We start from the raw sequence: 18,406 nt of genomic DNA, 5'->3' as shown, positions 1-18,406 counted from the left end.
AAGGCTGAGACCTTCTCTCTGATGGTCTCTTAATGTTTCCTAAACAAGAGTTTTTAAAGGAAATGCTAAACACAAACTTGTGCGTTCAACCCATGTAAACCAGTGACAGTGAATCCTTCGGGGCGTCTTTAAAATCAGTGCGACTCATTGTAGATGGCAGCCCAGACCTCTGTCAGATTTAGCATTTTTGCCAAGCATTTGTCATCACTGGTGGAAACGCCCCTATTGCTTATATTTAATAACCAACAAATGTTCACACAGGCATCCTGTCAAATCCTCATTATCCTGAATTTTCTTGACGAGGTTTGCTATTTCGTCCCTAAGCCGCAAGCCTGTAAGCAATGCAGCATGGTTTGGGTGAGCTGACCAGCGTCCTGAGTCATGCAGTACAACCTGATGTCTTAAAGAATAAATATTCCTTGAACTCATAACTTTTACACAGAAAATTAAGTTTCCAGTAAAAAGACATACAGAAGAAAGCACAGAACTCTATAAGGAGTTCAGAGCTAACTAAGCCTTCTTGGGACAGTTTCCTGCTGGGTAACTCATCCTATTATAGCCCTTCACCCCTTTTCTCCACCCAGATCCTGCACAGGTTGGAAATATATCCTCCATTGTAGGCATGTGGAGAGCCTTGAGCTCACATGGATATTATTAAGTGTACGCTTAAATTCCATGTTGGATCAAAGATTCTGTAGCTGTTTGGTGTCAAGGTTGAAAGAAGTGGATCTCACTGTTGCAGATAGGTGCGACAGCAGGATTGACGTGGACTGAGGGCAGTGCATTTGCTCATGTTGGCTTTAACTGAGCACTGAAAGGTCTCTGCAAGGTCTGCTAGTGTCTTATCCCAAGGGTAGGGTCACACTCTTTCCAAAGCCCACTCTTGTCCCACCTCATGCCCGCTCTCTGCAGCAGCTAGTTGGCAATCTACTGACATGCTTCTGTAAATGCCAGGTTTTCCCTCTCTGGCCTTCCACGTTTTTCCTCTCCTTATCCTGACATGTAAGTTCTTGCAGCTGGGATGGGAAGATTAGGCAGGTCTGGTGGACAAACAGATCAAACCCTTACTTAAATCAGGCCCAAACTCAACCCTTCTGAACTGCTACGTAAACTTGAGTATGTTTCTGTGAACTCTGCTTCTATGCAATGCCCAGAGGTAGAAGAAAGAGCTCTGAAAGAGTGTTAGAAAGGGCCATTTCATGACATTTCCTGCCCAGCCCTCAAGCACCAGAATTGCCTTAAAAAAAGAATTTCTGGCAAGTTCCAGCTAAAATTATGCCAACTTCTAAACAGAACCCCCTAAACCTCTAAAAGTGTCTGAATTTTGATAGCGGAGTAACTTCTCCCATCCTTACAGTACAAGATGAATGCTGACACAGGCTGTGAAGTTGTTCAACAACTATGTATTTACATTTTTAATTTGAAGTTCTCTGCATGAACAACATCATAGTAAACTCCATATCTCTCTAGTATTTGCAACCCAATAAGCAGGGTTTAAGATACGTGTGCTTGTAATCATAGATTCACCAGTATGTGGGATAATTGAAGTAATTGTGCCAGGCACAAATAGTATTTTCATGCTTTCTCAAGAGCATATAGAACCACAAAAGAGCATTTCATCGTTTTTGTTCCATGGTGAAACTTATCAGCACTAGTAGTAATTTCACACAGAGCAACCAAGATGCAGATAAGACTTGTTTCCCAGGGAAACTAGACAAAATACTTGATCTTTCCTACTATCCAGTTCTATCATAACAACACAACCCTTCCTTCCTTCCTTCCTTCCTCCTCCCTCCCTCGGCCCTGTACTGCCGTCCCTCCCCAAACCTTGTGAAGTTGGAAGATCAAACAGTTTTAATCTGTTCCCACAGAGAAAATAATCTAGGCACAAAAATGACAAGCAAAAAAAAAGTTAAACAAAGGAGGCAAGTGGAGAAAGAAGTTCCATTTAAGTGAGCGACCATTTGACCGGGAGCAGGACCTGCAGAGCTGAGACCTCATGCAAACCACAGTTACCCATGGGAGCCACAGTTTTGACATTAGTGTAATTACTCCAATAAAGGACTGCACAAGATCAGTACCTGGGTGCCCTCCCTCACTTTCTACACTGAGATTTGCAGAAGTCCACAGTTAGACAACTAAATCCTACTAAAACCTGATGGCAATTGAGTGTTGATACTCTTAAGCTGTTTTGAAAAGATCAGCCTTTAATCAATCCATTTCTAGCAAGTAAAGAAAGTATGAGATTTCAGCAGGAAGTATCAAATATAAATAGGACATGAGCTAACTAATGAGTTTGACTTATTTGGCACAATATGCTGAACCATGTCTATTAAAATATTATTAAACGATGAGAGCATCAATTATAATTAAACCTTGTTATGCCAAGTGGCTGCCACGCTAAATTGTCTGTCCACAAAGCAGAGGTTTTCTGCCTTTTTTTAAACAAAGAGGCTCTTAAGTAGTTCAGACCTGACATTTAGGTTTTGTTTTAAAAAAAATTGAAAGGAAAAAAATAAAGATTAAAAGGGAAATAAAACATGACCGGTAGGAATGGCTTTATCATTTGTCTTTCAAAGGGCAGACTTTTGGACTTCTCAGCTGCTAAATTAAACCTCTTAGGAAAATTAAGCCATTCACTCTTATTACAAATTACATCCCTCTGAGACCCCATATATAAATGTATCTGTGTGGAAGTCTTTTCTTGGAAGGAGCAAAGCAGTCTTGCATGTCTCACATAGCAAAAAGAAGGCAGACGTTGATGATGAACGTCTTCTGCACAGCGTTGAGATCCGAACGCAGCCATGCAGGCACAGGCTGTGCAGGGGCTGCTCACCTGTGCTAAGGCTAGAGGCCAGACCTCTGCTTGCCAGCTATTTTTAAGTGCTTGCTCTCTGTCAGCCATTCTCCCTTCACACAATGTTTGAGCCACTGGGACGAATAAAGCCCTATTTAACAGAAGTCTTACAGGTAATTAATTGAATCCAAATAAGTTTCATCAAAGTCAGCACCTGATCATGGGATAGTGGATTCGTATGTGCACGCCTGTGCACACACGGGTTTCAGTGCAAGCCAAGCACCCAGCACAGTGGTGTTTCCCTCCTCCAGCGATAAGCACACCTCAAAACCCACCACTGCGGTGCTGCTGCCCGCCTGGCAGGGCAGGGACAGCACAGGCAGAGCTAGGCAGGCTGCGGGCAGCTGCAGGCATCGCGGAGGGGAGGAGGCGTGGAGAGCACCCACCCCCTGGCTCATTACTGGTCCTTATTCTGGCTAATTGCATGTCGTGGCACAGGCCAATGGATGAAGTTGCACCGTGGTTGGGCATAGAGCAGCTCAGTGACCTCCTGGCTCCTAAAGACAGGGGACAGCTCAGCCTTGCCCAGGCTTTACTTCATCTAGACTGAACTTAGAATCAGGCAGATTATTATATTTTCTAGTGTGAACGTACTTTTGTTACAAGAAAGTTGGATGTGATTTTTATTACTGGACTAGATTTTGCCTTGATTTATATAATCAGTGAAATCCCATTGACGTCAATGGTGTTGCCTGGATATAAGTAAGGGCAGACTTTGGCCCTGGTGTTCATGTCATTTGTGGTAATAAAAGGAATGTCCTAATTCTCCTAAAAAGTAATTGGAGACCAAGAGCACAATTACTTTAACAAGTGTTTCCACTGCTTCTTTACTTGAAATTCACATGAAATTTTCTGTTGTTTTTAACCCTTTATTAATTTCCTTAAACTAACTTAGTTGCCATTGTTGCAGACAATGAATGTTCACAGATTAATTTCACAGATCCATTAGATTATGGGAAACCTAAGAGAAATATTCCTATGACATCTTTATTTTTACTGACGATCTTCCAAGATCATCTTCATGATGTGACTTGTATCATACTAGTCTGGTACAGTTTTTCCAATAGCTCAAAAGTTTCTCAAGAAAAATATTCAACTTGGAAACATCATCTTTGAAAGTACCAGTCATTTTAAGTCATAAGACTATGATACATTCAAACTGTGAATAACATTTTTCTTGGCTTGATGAACACCTCTCTTTTGCGCCACCCAACAATGAATGGCTAGAGCTCTGTGGGGAGGCATGTGCCAAAGGAAGTATATTTGTACCTTCTGGAAGCTGTTGCATCAGAGATAATGGTAAAGTAGTTAAATTTCACAGAACTGAGCAAACTCCCTAGTGCATTGGATGATCCAAGTGCCCTCGTGGTTTCTCAGAAAGATCTTACTGTAAATGTAGACAAACCCTCTGCCTAGAGCAATTGCCAATGTGTAAGGAAAAGATAATGTAACATGCATGATTTACCACCAGGAAGATGCTGCCTTTGAAATACAGCCTCAGCTATTACATACTTTTATATTGTAAAATAACTTTTGCTTTTGTAAACTATAGAAGTTAAAAATTGCTCATCTATCCACAGAAGAGGCAGTTCATGTGGTATTTTCATGCTCTGCCTATCAGTGTGCCAAAATATAGTTCTAGAAGGGAAAGACCTCTTCACAGACTCAAGTGGAGATGCAGATCCCCCACTCTGGATTTCACTGTTATGCTCATATCGGTAATAGTCTGTGCTTCATCACGGTTATGCTACTTAATTGGACTCAGTATCTGAAGGCCACTTTACAATCACTGGACTATAGTGTCTTTTCATTAAAAGCAACTGGTTCTGGATTTGAGCTAGTCACCTTCAAGAGAAAAATGCTGTGGCTCTGCAAAGGTTCCTGCTCCTCCTGATCAGACTAGCTCAGGCAGCACCCTACTGACTCCATCTCCCCCAGTGCTGTGGCTCAGGACAACTCGCTGGCCACGTGACTCAGAAATGTTTGGTTAATGCATCACCTCCAAGCAATGCTGTCTAGAGACAGTAAATGAGAAACAGTAGCTTCAGTAGTGCAAAACAGTATTTTCAAAATGTAAGATCACAGTTCTCGTTAAATATAACTTTCTTAGGAAAATAGCCAGCTGCACATTACTTCATAGACTTACAGTCTCTCATGGTCTGCTCCTGCCCTAGCTCACTCATCAGATCAGCTGCGCTCATCTCCTGCTTTCTAGGAAGCCATACATTTTCAGATGCAGTTAGGGAAACCTGAACATTTCAAATACATGACCTGCATTTGTCTCTCTTAAATAAACATATACATTCAATAGTGTGCTTGGGGACAAAAAATGGAGTCACCTATGAAAAGGGAAGGCAGAAAGGAGCTAGAATCAGGTGGCTTCAAGCATGAAAGGCATATGTTTCCCCAAAGCATCTTAAAACTAGCAGTCAAATTCAGGTGTCTTTCAACTCTTCGCCATTCTTAATGGAGTCACCTCGGTGCAAATGACAGAATCTGTGAACTGCCACACCAGCACGATAAGATGAAGCACCTTACCTGCTACCTTGACCTGGGTGGGTTTGCAGGCTCTGCATGGCAGTACTTGGAACTCCTCCGCCTGGTACATGGAGTAGTCAGTGCTTGCAACCACCAGTCTGTCTCCGGGTTTCCATGAGCTCACGTCATCCTCCAGATTCAGGACTGTAGTGTTCACATTAGTGTCAATGGTTACCGTAAGCTTCGGTTTAACTGAAAAGCCAAAATGGAAGGGTGGAGAATTCAGTTAATCTTATCAGAAAAGGCTTGCTCTTTTTTTTTTTTTCTTTTTTTTTTTTTGCCTGGAACACCACCAGAAATGATGATATCTTCACGCAGCAAAAAATAGTTAACTCTTCCAAACCTGCTTTTTACTGGCTTTGGCTTGGAAAGCGAGTAAACAAGAAAGTGTTTTCCTTCAGTTGCAGGCAGGTGGATTTTCCACTAACCCCAGGACTAAATTTAAATGTAGCTCTTAGTGGCTCATTTTCACCACACCCACTTAACAGCAGCAGTTGTGGGTGCTGGGCACTGTTATTTACAGCAGCCAAGTGGTCTTTAATGTAATGACAGTTTTTCCAGCAAAACAAGAATCTTCCACCCTGTTTTTCCCCCCTGCCAGCTGAGAGCCAAAGATTCCTAATGACCTGTCTAATGACCAGGTTAGGGACAGCAGTGTTGGAACTGATAACTACAAAATAAATTATTACTTTCAAAACCTGTTCTCTTTGCACACTCTGATTGACTAATCCTACCTCATCCCAAAATGCTTTAGTAAAAGACAAGATATTTACAGGAAGAGACTTGCCAAGTATTTGCCATAGCCTTGCTGGGTTTTTGAGACACCACCCTGTTGCCTCTGTTAGTGCTCAGGAATTTTTCCTGAGATAAATCTTCAGCCATTTTGTCTGTGTTCAAGTCAACTGCCTAGCCAAAGTTTTATCTTGGGAAATTACTTAAGTTGTTCTTACACCAAATAAGAGCCAGTCATCGGAAGACAGTATTTCTGCTGTTCCATGGTCTGGCTTTCAAACACGGGGCACATACCAGATCTGCCACACAGGAACCGTACTCTGTAGTTCTGACAGCCCTCGCCCGTCTGGTCCTTGCCGTGGCACAGAAACCTGTAATCTTGGCCACTCTTGTAGAAAACCTCAGTTGTTAAATTAACTCCATCAAGTGTCATTGCCTGAAATGAGAACAGATATATAAAACAGGTGATACTTTGAGGTGAAGGGATTTCACCAAAACACCAGTGCCATCAGAAGCAGCTTTTGCTTTGTTTTGGGTGACATACAACAGTTGTATAACAAAACATTCTGACTGTTACGTGTGCTATCCAGCCGGCACTCCAGCTGGTGCTCAAACACAGCTATTTTATCCACAAGCTGCATAGATTATTGCTAGTTGCATGCCTTTCTCCTGTATCTATATTAAGACCATGTGCTTTTTTGGGAGGAGTATTCTGAGCTTCACTAACATCTGCCTTGGTGCCCTAGATTTTCTCTTGCCATTGGTTTGAAGGCAGATAAAAACACTGAATACGGATGCATGCACCCAAATGAACTCATGGTTTCAAGCCTCTTCACTGCACTAATTTCATTCCTTGTGGCTAGACTATGTCTGAACCTTGCAGAAGAAAGAGGTACGAGTCTTACTTCTTCTTTACATGGATCAATCTCTTTAAGAAAAAAACCAAAAAACTGCTGCAATATCCGTTGCTCCAAAAGGAAGAAGGAGAGGTGGCCTTTTCTCAGATCCAAGTAAACTTGAGAAAAAAGGGTGTATCGTGCCAAGAAACAGATATTAGCCTCTCCTGTGTTCCTGCTGGGGCAATGTCACCCCTCAGGGTCATGTTAAATGTCACAGGCCGGCTCTATAGCTTGCAATTCTCTTGACCCTTTCACAAAAATGTGATGCATTGCATTGGGCAATCCAAATATCACATGCATTTTAACAAGGCACCAGGAGATAAGCCATCTTTCAATGAAGGGTCTGATCCTGATTCTCTCACTCATTCAGATCTTCTTTATTAATGCATGCACCCCGCTGCCATGTACAGGATTAGCACCGACAGCTGAAGGAATGTGCCTCCGGCTGTGCCGCGCTTCTGTTATTATCATCATATCTTCAATTTTCTTGTATGTAGCAGAGCTGGAGCAGGCCAGCTGCTATAAATCAGCGTAAATTTATGAAAGCCATGAACACCACCAGATTACACTACCTGAGGATTTGCCCAAAGATCTGCAGGATAAACTGAAAAATGTCTCACTTTTAATATACATAGGGAAAAAAAAGTAACTGTCATTTAACAGAAGAGAAAAAGAGGTTTGTTTCTTGAACAGAAGAATATCTTTCTTGTTTCTCTTTTAATACACATGCTAGAAGGAGCTGTATCATAACATAACAAAAATCTGACCCCTGTTTTGAACTAAGTTGTCACTTCTAATATATGTATATGGAAGCAGAAATGAATGTGGATTTGCTAAGACCTGGCAGAAAATTATAGGGCAGTTTTTTCCTTGCTGTTCAAGACGAGATTCTTTGTAACATCTAGCCCTGGAAACTTTCACTCATACTGTCAGCATTCCCGTTTACTTCAATAGCTGCATTCTTGTGAATAAGAACAACTCCACTCGTTCTGAGTATGCAGGAGCCTTAAGTTCAGCCTCCCACAGATATAAAGTATTTTATTGTCTTTTGCTAAGCAATGCTTCTGCTGTAGTTGTCTTACCAGGTAGACATACAAAGTATATGGTGAACATATGCAAAAAAAAGCTTGGGTTTTGCCTTTTTTTTCTGTCCTTACAGAGGCTTTTGAAGTCTCAGAAAAGGTATATTGTTTCTCCTCAGCATGCTGGCCTGATGGCATAATTATAATGTTTAGCCCCAAACAGAATTCAAATTTCTTTTCACAGAGAAAAAACAGTTGACTCTCAAAAATGGCTGCAAGCTCACTGATATTTTTGACGACCTACTACACCTGGTAGCTTTACCATCTCATTACGTTTTGTGATTAATTTTTTAGGTACGGTCCATTCCAGGACCGTTTAAAAACTTTGAAATTTTGATGTGTTTTTCCTTTTAATCTCCCTGCAGGGAACGACATATTTCATGATAGCATCTGTGCTGCCCATGACCCCATCTGTACTCCTTTTCATGCCAGAAGCCAGAATTTACTGAAATGAGCACAATTCTATGAACTTTTGTCTCAGAATGATACAAAACTGCATACCAGATCTTGTTGGTTATGTATTAGAGCAGTAAAATAATTGGAGTCTTTGATTTAGAAAAAAAATACTGACAAGCACAATTATTTTGGGGTTCAGTGACAGTCCAAAGAGGACTTGCCCCTCTAAAGCAAGCGGTAAGCTAGCCTACCTGGATGTCAATGGGTTGCCTACAGATTTTATCAGGATGCGCAGCTTTGAAGTCAGAAAGCTTCTCCATGTCCTTAGATCTCGCTTTATCAGGCTTCTCAAACCACTCTGTCCAGTCTACATCTGGAGACAAGTGCAAACAAGAAAAGTCATTTGAAAGTCAAGCTTAATGAATGCAGCAAAAATGCATGAAGCATAATATGATCTCAGATATCATTCACAAGTTTCTTCACTGATGATCTGACTCCTGCCTCTTCCTGCTAGTCTGTCAGCCACTTTTAATGATGCTGTGAAGTGTAACCAGCCAAGAGAGAGCGGAGTTATTAAAAGCTACATAATTGGAGCATGCAGTATGAGCATTATTAATAGGTATGGATTTTGGATCTGTGTCCTCCTTAGCTGCCGTTTCTGATCTTCAGATCAAGTTACGACCAGTTACTGTATGTTGTCAGAAACACGGACATGATGACTGTGCAGTCAAAAGAAGTAAGAGGTTGTATGTGATCTCTTAGATCATAAGAGATGGAATTTCATACCCAGTTCAGTAAAGGAAAAGGGATCCCAGTTATTCAGAGAGTCCTGGAGACAATTGGGGAAAGAATCTGTGCGTGTTCTCTACTTGGGTTAGCAGCGACGTAAATAGCATCTAGAAAGTCTAGTCTTCCCAAATGGAAAAGTATTGCAATAAAAAGGATGATTCATCCTATTTGTTAACTGTCTACCACCGAGTTAAATGGCACACAGACCTCTTACCTTGAACCCACTCACTAGTCGAAGAGACGTTAAAATGTTCTCCATTCTCGGCTTTGAATAGTTTGAATACTTTGGCCACAGCTGACCCTTTGTGACCTGTAAAAACCCAAACATTGGTAAAATCACTGAATGCAATCAATAAAAGAACTGAAAAGGTAATGGCCCACGTGTGTGTTTGCATATTTTGGCTACATTATCCAGGAGTAGCCCTGCACAGCTTTCAGAAAAATTTACTGATCTTGGAATAAGGCTTCAGACACTTTTATAACTGCTTGGAGAATCAGGAGGAAAAATCTTCAAAAATCATGAGAGGATAAAAAACCCCAATGATCTGTAATATATTGCTATTTTTATTTGATGTTGTAGCAAGCCATGTTGTTAGCTGCTCCTGAAAATGTCATGGAAATGACAGACTCAAAAGTCTTCAGCTTGCAAGAAAATGGTTTCGCAGGAGTATTTGAGGCTACCAATACAGGATACACTGATTAAATTTTCAGCTGGTGTGAGCTGAGTTTATTCCATAGCTTTGTGTCTAAGAGAAGCGGAGTCTGAGCTCAATGGAGTTACATTGAGTTCCATGGAGTTATATGGGTTTACACTGGTACGGGATCTCACCTTTTATCTCAGGGTTTGGGTAACCTAGGTTATACCCCACTCAGCTGCTTCAGCTGCATTAGTGGGAAGAAGAAATATATACAGAGAGCGTCCAGTTAAATATGTCTAACCATCAATTGCTCACAGCTTCGAGGTAATGCAGTGTCAAGTGAAAACACCATTGACCAAATTAATCTCAGCCAAAACTTCAATAACTTCCAGCGATAATGTCAAGCCAGCATTTTGTGCATAAATTACCTTGATATTCAATGTGGTCTTCAACAGAAGAGGAGGGATTTCCCTTAACAGTAATAAAACTCCATGGGTGCCTGGAAAATGAAAATGAGAAATGATCAAGTTATGTCATGTATAAGATGCATAATTTTTATAGCCCAATGTTCTTGCATTTTGCAGGGGCAACACATTCAAAACAGTCTGATTAGTGTGACAGTTAAAATTAAAAATATCTTAACACTCTATATTTCTTCAGTAAATATATCAAAAGAGAAGGAAATTTGAAGACAAATCCCTGCTTAATACACTCCTATAACAAGTGTGTTTCTCTTTTAAATGGGTGTTTAAAGAGGCTTGTGTGTGATAGGGACACTGCAACTCCATGGGGAGCATGAAAATTTTCTTTTGTGTGTGTGCGTACTCGAAAGAATATGAAAAGAAACCACTTCTGCTTAAATATATTTAGCACATGCTGAAACCTTGTATATCCCAATTGTCTTTGGAATCACCCATGAGAATTCATAATAGACAGACTGGCTGGCAAAGGTCAATAAAAAAATACCTAGATAGTCTCTGCATATCTAATTTCCTTATTTTGAACATTGAACAGGGATAAAGGTTCATGAGTCTCAATTGTCTGTTCGAATCTGATCCCATGTCAGAAGCAAGTTCATTACTGCCTGATGGTTATTGGTCGGGTGGGTTCAATAGCTATCAGCAACACTGGAGAATGACCACATGGATGAGTAAGCAACAGAGACAGAGACTAAAGTGCCTCCCAACCTTGGAGGTGAACCCAATTAGGAGGGGTCAGGAGGGAGTTTTATCTTGGAAATAGAAGTTCAGGCATATCTGCTCTTAATGGCTAACAGAGTAAAAAATACGCCTTTAGGATGGTAGGGAGACTGTCACCCCTACCATGAATTTAGCAGACAGTCCTGTAGATTAAATCATGTCTCCATAGGTATGAATACCCAGTGATTTCAAGTGCATCAAGATTCACCCTTGAGTCTTGCAGGTCACCTTACATTTACCATCTGCTGGTATAAATGAAGTTATAAACCACTCTGGGACTTCAGAAGAAAACATACACGGACATTGACAGATAGCCACTAAAACACGCACAAATTACCACTGGCGTGAGCTAGGCTTTGCCGGGGTTTGCAGCCCCGGGCTTTGGGGTGGCAGGAGCAGGTTCTGGGTGAGCACTGGTGCACCCCATGCCATGCCGAGGCCCCGCGCATGCACTGAACATGGCTCCTCAAGGGGAGGCAGTCCCAGCAGCGTGTCCTCAGCCCGAGCATAGGGCAGGCTCGGCAGAAGCTGCCAGCACAACTGCCTCGGGAGCCTGCCAGCGAGCCAGATGCTCCTGCTGGAAAACTTGCCTGTGCGCCAACTGCCGAAGGCACTGCCGTGCTGTGATCTCTGTCCAGGAAGAGAAGGGGGATGAGGGCAGGAAGGACACTTTATCACTCAGCAGGCAAGACAGATTTTTTTTTTTGTTGGTCACAAAATTTGAAACAAATGACAGAAACGATGATGGCTCAAAAATAATCTTTGCAACTCAAGGTTTGGCCCCATTTCATATGTTAAAATACTTGTTTCTCTCAGTTATTTTATCAGTAAAAATAGTTTTAAAGTCATCCAACCCTGACATATAAGGACACATGCAATCTGTTTGGGCTATATGAAATGAAGGGACCAGTAAGTCCAGAGCCAAACCAGTAATATTTGGGTGGGGTTCCAAAGAGAACAACTATGTCATCAAGTGCAAAAAGTCTTTCTTTTAATTTATTAGAAGGAGAAAAAAAATCCTCTCACGCTTAAAGATTAAACTCACTTTTCAAAAGGAAAACAATAGAGGAGGAATGCAAGATTTCCCTTTCATTCCTAATATTCTGGACTCAACAAATAGGCAACTGAAAGAGATGCCAGGAGCACAGAAACATATTTGGATAAATCAGCATTGCTAATCAGCCCTGCTACAGCAAGGGGGAGTTGCACAGTCTTACAATCTGGTGGAGTAGGGAGCAACTGGAGATAGACAGGAATTTGTCCATATAACCCCTGCCACCACCCCGGTCAGAAAACAACCCACTCTGCAGCTGAATAGCCTGACTCAAGCGACACCTCACAAAATGTGAAACAGAAATTTCCTAAGCCAAATTACTGCCTGGGGCCTACACTGTTACTGTCTCAGTAATGCCCATAGTCAGTCCCAGCCATCGTCAAGTTGCTGAGAAGATCTGACAACCAAGATTCAGCAGGACGAGCCAGCAAACCCGGGGTGCTGGGGAGTCAGTGGTGAGAGTGTGTACACAGGCACGTTAAAAAGAAAAATCCGTCCGCTCTCCTCTGTCAGAGCCTCCCGTTGCCATAAAGTATGCATGTGTGTATGTACTTTTCTCATCCTGAACATTATTTTTTTTAAGATCTTCCAGAAAATTCTGAAAAGCACCTGTCAGCTATATACATCTTTATTCATAGTTATAGCTGTGTCTGAAACATAAACCAGTATGTCTAAATCTTGTTAAAGTGAAGTGGAAGTTCAATTTGTACTAGGAGAAAAGCTTGGATACATCTGACAAAGCTGTCTGTCGTCCACTCTGCTGTCCAACTGCCTTTGTAAATCTGGTCTCAGACAACATGGGTTTTTTTTAAAGCTGGTCAACACTGAGAACACTCCTAAAATACAATCTTTTAAATAATGCACCAATATGCATGCATTTTTCCACATACCAGCATGCTGATGGGACACAATATTTATCATCTACAACCACATTATGGTACCCACAATGTTCCTATTATTTATATAAGGAAATATTGTGGTATTTCAGATAACAGCATGATAAGGTTTAGCTTTTTGACTGCAAAAAATAGCAATGTTGCAAGTCACAGTTCCATGAATGAATTTCTATGGTATTTCCATTATAGACATATATGGCAAAAAAGTGAGAAATGAACAGTAAAACACCACAGCAGGCTAAAAACATAAAGTGCAATTTACTTTTATAAACATATGCAAAACTCATCAGTTTCTTCCTGTTGCACAACTGGAAAAAAAAAAAAAAAAGTGTAATGTGCAAAAATCTTTTTCTGTTTCCCTAATTTCAGCCTTTGAAAAGAAACCCAGCAGGCTGCTGGGCTTTAATATGGGGTCTGGGTATTTGAGAACAAGCATTGCACTGATGGAGATAGCCTGGTTTTGGACACTATTTCTGCAGCCTTGGTTGATTCTTTGAAAGACATTATGTGATGCACAGGAGTCCCTGTAATATTTGACACAACCTCTTCACCAAACACCCCAAACCTTACTCCATCTGCCAGTGACGAGCTGACACTTGTCTGTTCCCACAAACTGCTGTATTGAATCACTTTTCCCCACAAGGCAGATTTTTGTGTGTGTGTGTGTTCTGCAATGACCCTCTTAGTGCCTCCTCAAAAAAAATACTACATAAATTCAGATAAACACAAAAAATATAATGGCTACAGTTGGGTAAATAGCAAATATTCTCAACAGTGTGTGTGCCAACAGAGACACTGTATTGGCCACAGAAGTATTTACAGTCCACAGCATAAATTCGTGCTTGCTAAATTTCTGTGCTGCACAAGTCCCTGAATATGTATTGGAGAAGCTGAAGAACATGCTGTAGGTATGTCTATATGTATTTAGCCAGCGCTACATGGCTATTATTCTACCCTCCTTAATGTTAAGCCCATCAAATCCACTGTGTGTTTGTAGATATGCTTCTTAAATCTTAGGGGGATGGCTTGAAAATAAATTAGAACAAGTAATTTGTGGGAACAATATCTTGGAAAAACATTTTTTAATGTGAATCATATGCTATTTCTCAGTTTGCTAATAAAAATACCCAATATAGACACTGAGTGCATCTTAAAATATATAATTAACTGCTAGAACTTCACATTGAGAAGTTTCCCTCTTTTTTTTTTTTTTTTTTTTTTTTTTTTTTTTTTTAATGTGAAAGAACTTTGTGCCTTTGAGAGCGTGGAGTTATTTGGACATCTCAGGAACATAATAAAGCCTCTGTGCTGGGAGAACTGGCAGGACTGGCACATACCTAAACCCAAGGTGGAGGAAATGCTTGCTGCCCAGTTTGGTCATTGCTTTCCTCGCCGAGTCATCCAAGTTTCTAGATCCTTCATCGTTCACTGCTACTGACAGGATCATGCCATTCGCAACTCTGCCCAAATACTGGGCAAGACGTACGCTTTCCTCTTTTGCTCTGTAGGTATCAAACCTAAAGTGATAAAAACACCCAAAAACATCTACTTCAGTGAGCATCACAACTTTATGTACTGAAAAGCAAGTGCTGTAAGGAAATAACTCTTTTGTGTTGTTTACAGTAATGATATTATCCAGTTGCAAAAGCACTTGTCTAACAGGGTATATTAGGGGTTTCTGTTAAGCTGAATGGATTAAACTCTGGTTGATGGAATAGCAAGGTAGTAATACTGCTCACTCTTTAGTTTTGGAGATTACTGATCTAGAAAGAATTGTATATACATGCAATAACACCCATTTGAACAAGATGCTAATATGCGTGTCTCTGAGCTTGCTGAGGTGCTGTCCCCAATCTGTTCCCAAAGACCCTTACGTCTAGACAGTTGAAAAGGGACTCACCGATCTGAATGGACAACTGCCCCCGTCTTTGGGTCAATAATATGGACAATGACACCCCGATGGCCCCAGCTCCTTTCAAAGTAATATCCACCTTCCTCCATGCCACCAGGATGAAGAGTCTTGTTTAAGAAAGCCCAGGACAGTTTTTTCTTTCCGTGGATCTCAAGAGTGCCACCCTTACTTACTCCAAGATACTTCTGCCCAAAGTAGGGATTCGGCTGGCTGCTGTCATCCGCTCTGCAGCAGGAAGGGCAGAAAGGAACCAGTTTTGAATTTGTATCTATCAGAGGAGCCTCTCTTCTTGTTCTGCTATGGCCCAAGGCAAGAAGTATCATGATTTGCAATGCATTTCTTTCAACTTCTCTAACAATCATCAACTGCCCACATTGTACAGAAAATAAATTGTTTGAAATAATACTACTGAAGCAACTGCTGAAAACCAGCAGCAATCTGGAATGCAGATTATATATGTTATATTCACTATATCCAGGACAGAGGAGGTCTGAAACCCAGACCGAACGACACGTTTGTGTTTTTGAATTCTGGAGTAAATTAGGACCCTAACCAGGAGCTAGGAGGTCTAGTGGTCGTTAAATATAAGTTTGGCATCCTTGAAATTCTAAGAGATCCTGTAGCAATCTGCAAGACATAAATGTATTACCCTTTGGCTCACTGCTCTCATGCAGAAAGGAGCAGAATTATCAGAATAAAAGAGCTCCTTGGGTTTTAAGTCTATTCTGGAAAATAAAGCTTAAGTGGTGGCAAGGTGCATGCTGATTTTCTGGCATGCCCGAATACCACACTGTTCATTTCCCAGTAGGATCTGAAAACCAGAACTGAAACTACGTCACTGAACTTTCCACAGAGCATTGATGATAAGTATATCTGAAAAAAAGTGTAATTTTAAGGAAGAGTTTTGTTCCCTGTTGTGGAAGAGAGATCCTAGAAAGTTCTAAGATAGTATTTTATCATGCATACGTACCGCCCATATAAGATGATAACCACATTGCTTTGGTAAGGGCACATCTCACTGCCAATATGTAACTCTCCATCATTTTCAATGAGTATATGTCTAGTACGCAAAATGATAGGCTGCACATCGTCTTTAATGACCAGTTTTCCTAAGTGGAAAAGGTTATGACATTTATTTTAACACACAGCAGCTCATCAAAGATTGTGATACCTTTGTGCTAAACCCAGTGCTGGGCTCTCATCTCAATTTTTGAAAAATTCTGCCAATGCTCCCCAAATCAGCTCTCAATACAAATCCTAAAGACATTACATGTTTTTAATCCAATTCTTGAAGAATGCAATTAAGATTTGCTTGGAAGAGGACTCACTCAAAACTGAGACAGAAATTCAGAGTTAAGATGAATAAAAGCTATTCATGCTAACAGCCACCAGCAACACTATGGCTCTGTCCTTAAAGACAAAGAGGTACATATGTATCTGCCCTGTCCTTAGACCCTGAGAACACAACTATTGCAGAATGATGTTATCAGGACAACAATTTAGTAAAAAATTGGTTTTGAAGCAAATCACAGAAGTAGAACTAGTGAGTATACTGAGCTACTTTCATAAAGCCTCCAGAAAGGACAGCAAATAGGTTGATTATAATGGCTAAAGAACTGGAAGTTTCTCAGCTACCACCCACTCCTGTACTGAAGTAAAGCTGTGTTTGTCCAGTAGCCACCCAGTTCCCACTAAAAAGCAAGAAGCTCTCCCAGCATGTGGCGTGATTTAAACAGCCACAGTGGAAATCACACTTCACCCAGCTTGCCACCAGCACGTTTTACCTCCATCAGTGATGTGGATAGAGTGGACAGTCGCAGAAGAAGAGAGAAGGAGCTTCCTGCCATTACGGATTTCAACGCGGTTTTCTTCGTTGTGACCTGGGTTCCAGTTTTCTAACTCAGGATCCTTGTCAGGACATGCAACAGCTGCTTCTTCTGGGCAGAGATGGAGAGTGAAGACAATTACTGTTTGTTCAGTGCAAGACAGAAAGCTCCATATCTGGGCATCTTTACAGTATCATTCTTGGTACCCCCCCTTTGCTGACTCCCTGGAACACAGAAATATTTCAGTGTAGCAGGGTACCTGTGGGTCACAACCAAAAGAAAACAAACAGCAGCTTAAGCTGTATGGTTTTCTGTTTTCTGGAAGCATGGAAAAACCCACTATCCAATGCAAAGGAGCCTTGCAAGGGATGCAGTTTCCAGAAAACTACCGAGAAGAGGCTGTAGCTGAGCCTTCCTGCAGTGACACTCAGTTCCATTCATACCATGCAGACGCAAGGCCTTTCACAAGCCCAGGGAAGACGTTGGTGAAAGGATAAAACAACTACTACCTTTAGAAATGGCCCCAAAATACCGGTGAGGTTTGAAAAGCTTTGTTTAATGTAAAGATGTTAAAATATGTTTGCATACTGTCTTCACTGGAGATTGAAAGTAAAAGTGCTCAAACTAACATGAAAACACCAAGCACCAAGGAATTAGCAGTCCACCCAGTAACAGAGAGCAACTGGAATCTCACAAGAGAGAGACTCTGGGCTTGTGAGCTTGTCCAGGCAGAAGCAATAAGGATTCGTTCACTTTGGGTTCACACATCACCAGTCTCCACACACAAATTTGATTACGGACTGCCATGACGTGTTAGTCTAAATGGATCTCATACCAAATAGAAGAGTCTCATGTTGTAAGTATTTACTTAAGATAAAATATTTCCCTGATGTAATCTCACTCGATATGTGAACCTCACATCTTACTCTAATCAACAAAATTGGGACTGCAAGAGTCCCATGTGTGATGCATATTTTCTGAGGGTAGAAACCTTTCTAATCCTAGGAAGCTGAGGTCAGTGGAAGTTTGAACAATGAGCCCTTTACCATCAGAAAAGTTTGGGAGTTCTCACCAGCTCTCCAGGTTTTATCCTTTGAAATAAGAACACCATAGGAAAACTACAGGATCCACAAATCAGTGATAATAGACATGGGATAAACACCTTGACTTCAGCAGGGTTATGTCTCTGGCATTTAGTATAGTAAAGTTGGATGGGGTTTGCCCCACAATGCATTCAGTTAATGGAAAGGACAACAATGTGAATCCATGCGAGGAAACACGTCCCAGTGCTGGTGTAGTTGACAGCGAGCTGTTGTGTGCTGCTGTGAAACTTGAGGGACATCTATGATTCCACAGCAACAGAAACAAGATCTATGCATCTGCATTCAGTTTCCTCTCAGATTCTTCCACCAGTTTCATGTCTTAAGAAAACAATAGAATTGGACCAGTCAGTGCCTTAATATCTCCAGAGACCCATTAAATACCAGCTATTGAAGGTAAGCAAGGGACATTTCATGTGGGCAACATATGCCTTGGCTCTCTGCGAACTTTTTCCATATACATGAAGTGTTCAAACCAGAGAGGGCCA

At 41.2% G+C, this 18,406-nt stretch overlaps 1 protein-coding gene across 1 annotated transcript in view; it reads right to left on the bottom strand.

Annotated features, from left to right (window-relative positions):
- CEMIP (cell migration inducing hyaluronidase 1) overlaps positions 1 to 18,406 on the bottom strand; it is a 52,499-nt gene that overhangs the window by 32,583 nt on the left and 1,510 nt on the right. Inside the window, exons 2-10 of the mRNA XM_009949553.1 lie at positions 16,777 to 16,929; positions 15,963 to 16,101; positions 14,981 to 15,217; positions 14,418 to 14,597; positions 10,360 to 10,430; positions 9,508 to 9,603; positions 8,756 to 8,877; positions 6,422 to 6,563; positions 5,396 to 5,587 (exon numbers count right to left, since the gene is read on the bottom strand). Coding sequence (XP_009947855.1) covers positions 5,396 to 5,587; positions 6,422 to 6,563; positions 8,756 to 8,877; positions 9,508 to 9,603; positions 10,360 to 10,430; positions 14,418 to 14,597; positions 14,981 to 15,217; positions 15,963 to 16,101; positions 16,777 to 16,929 — 1,332 coding nt within the window. The remainder of the gene's footprint in view (positions 1 to 5,395; positions 5,588 to 6,421; positions 6,564 to 8,755; positions 8,878 to 9,507; positions 9,604 to 10,359; positions 10,431 to 14,417; positions 14,598 to 14,980; positions 15,218 to 15,962; positions 16,102 to 16,776; positions 16,930 to 18,406) is intronic.

This window comes from Leptosomus discolor, chromosome 11, assembly GCF_034619465.1.
Source record: "Leptosomus discolor isolate bLepDis1 chromosome 11, bLepDis1.hap2, whole genome shotgun sequence".
In the NCBI taxonomy this organism is placed as follows: Eukaryota; Metazoa; Chordata; class Aves; order Leptosomiformes; family Leptosomidae; genus Leptosomus; species Leptosomus discolor.
The sequence above is the reverse complement of the archived record's forward strand: the minus strand, read 5'-3'. Positions and strand labels throughout refer to the sequence as shown.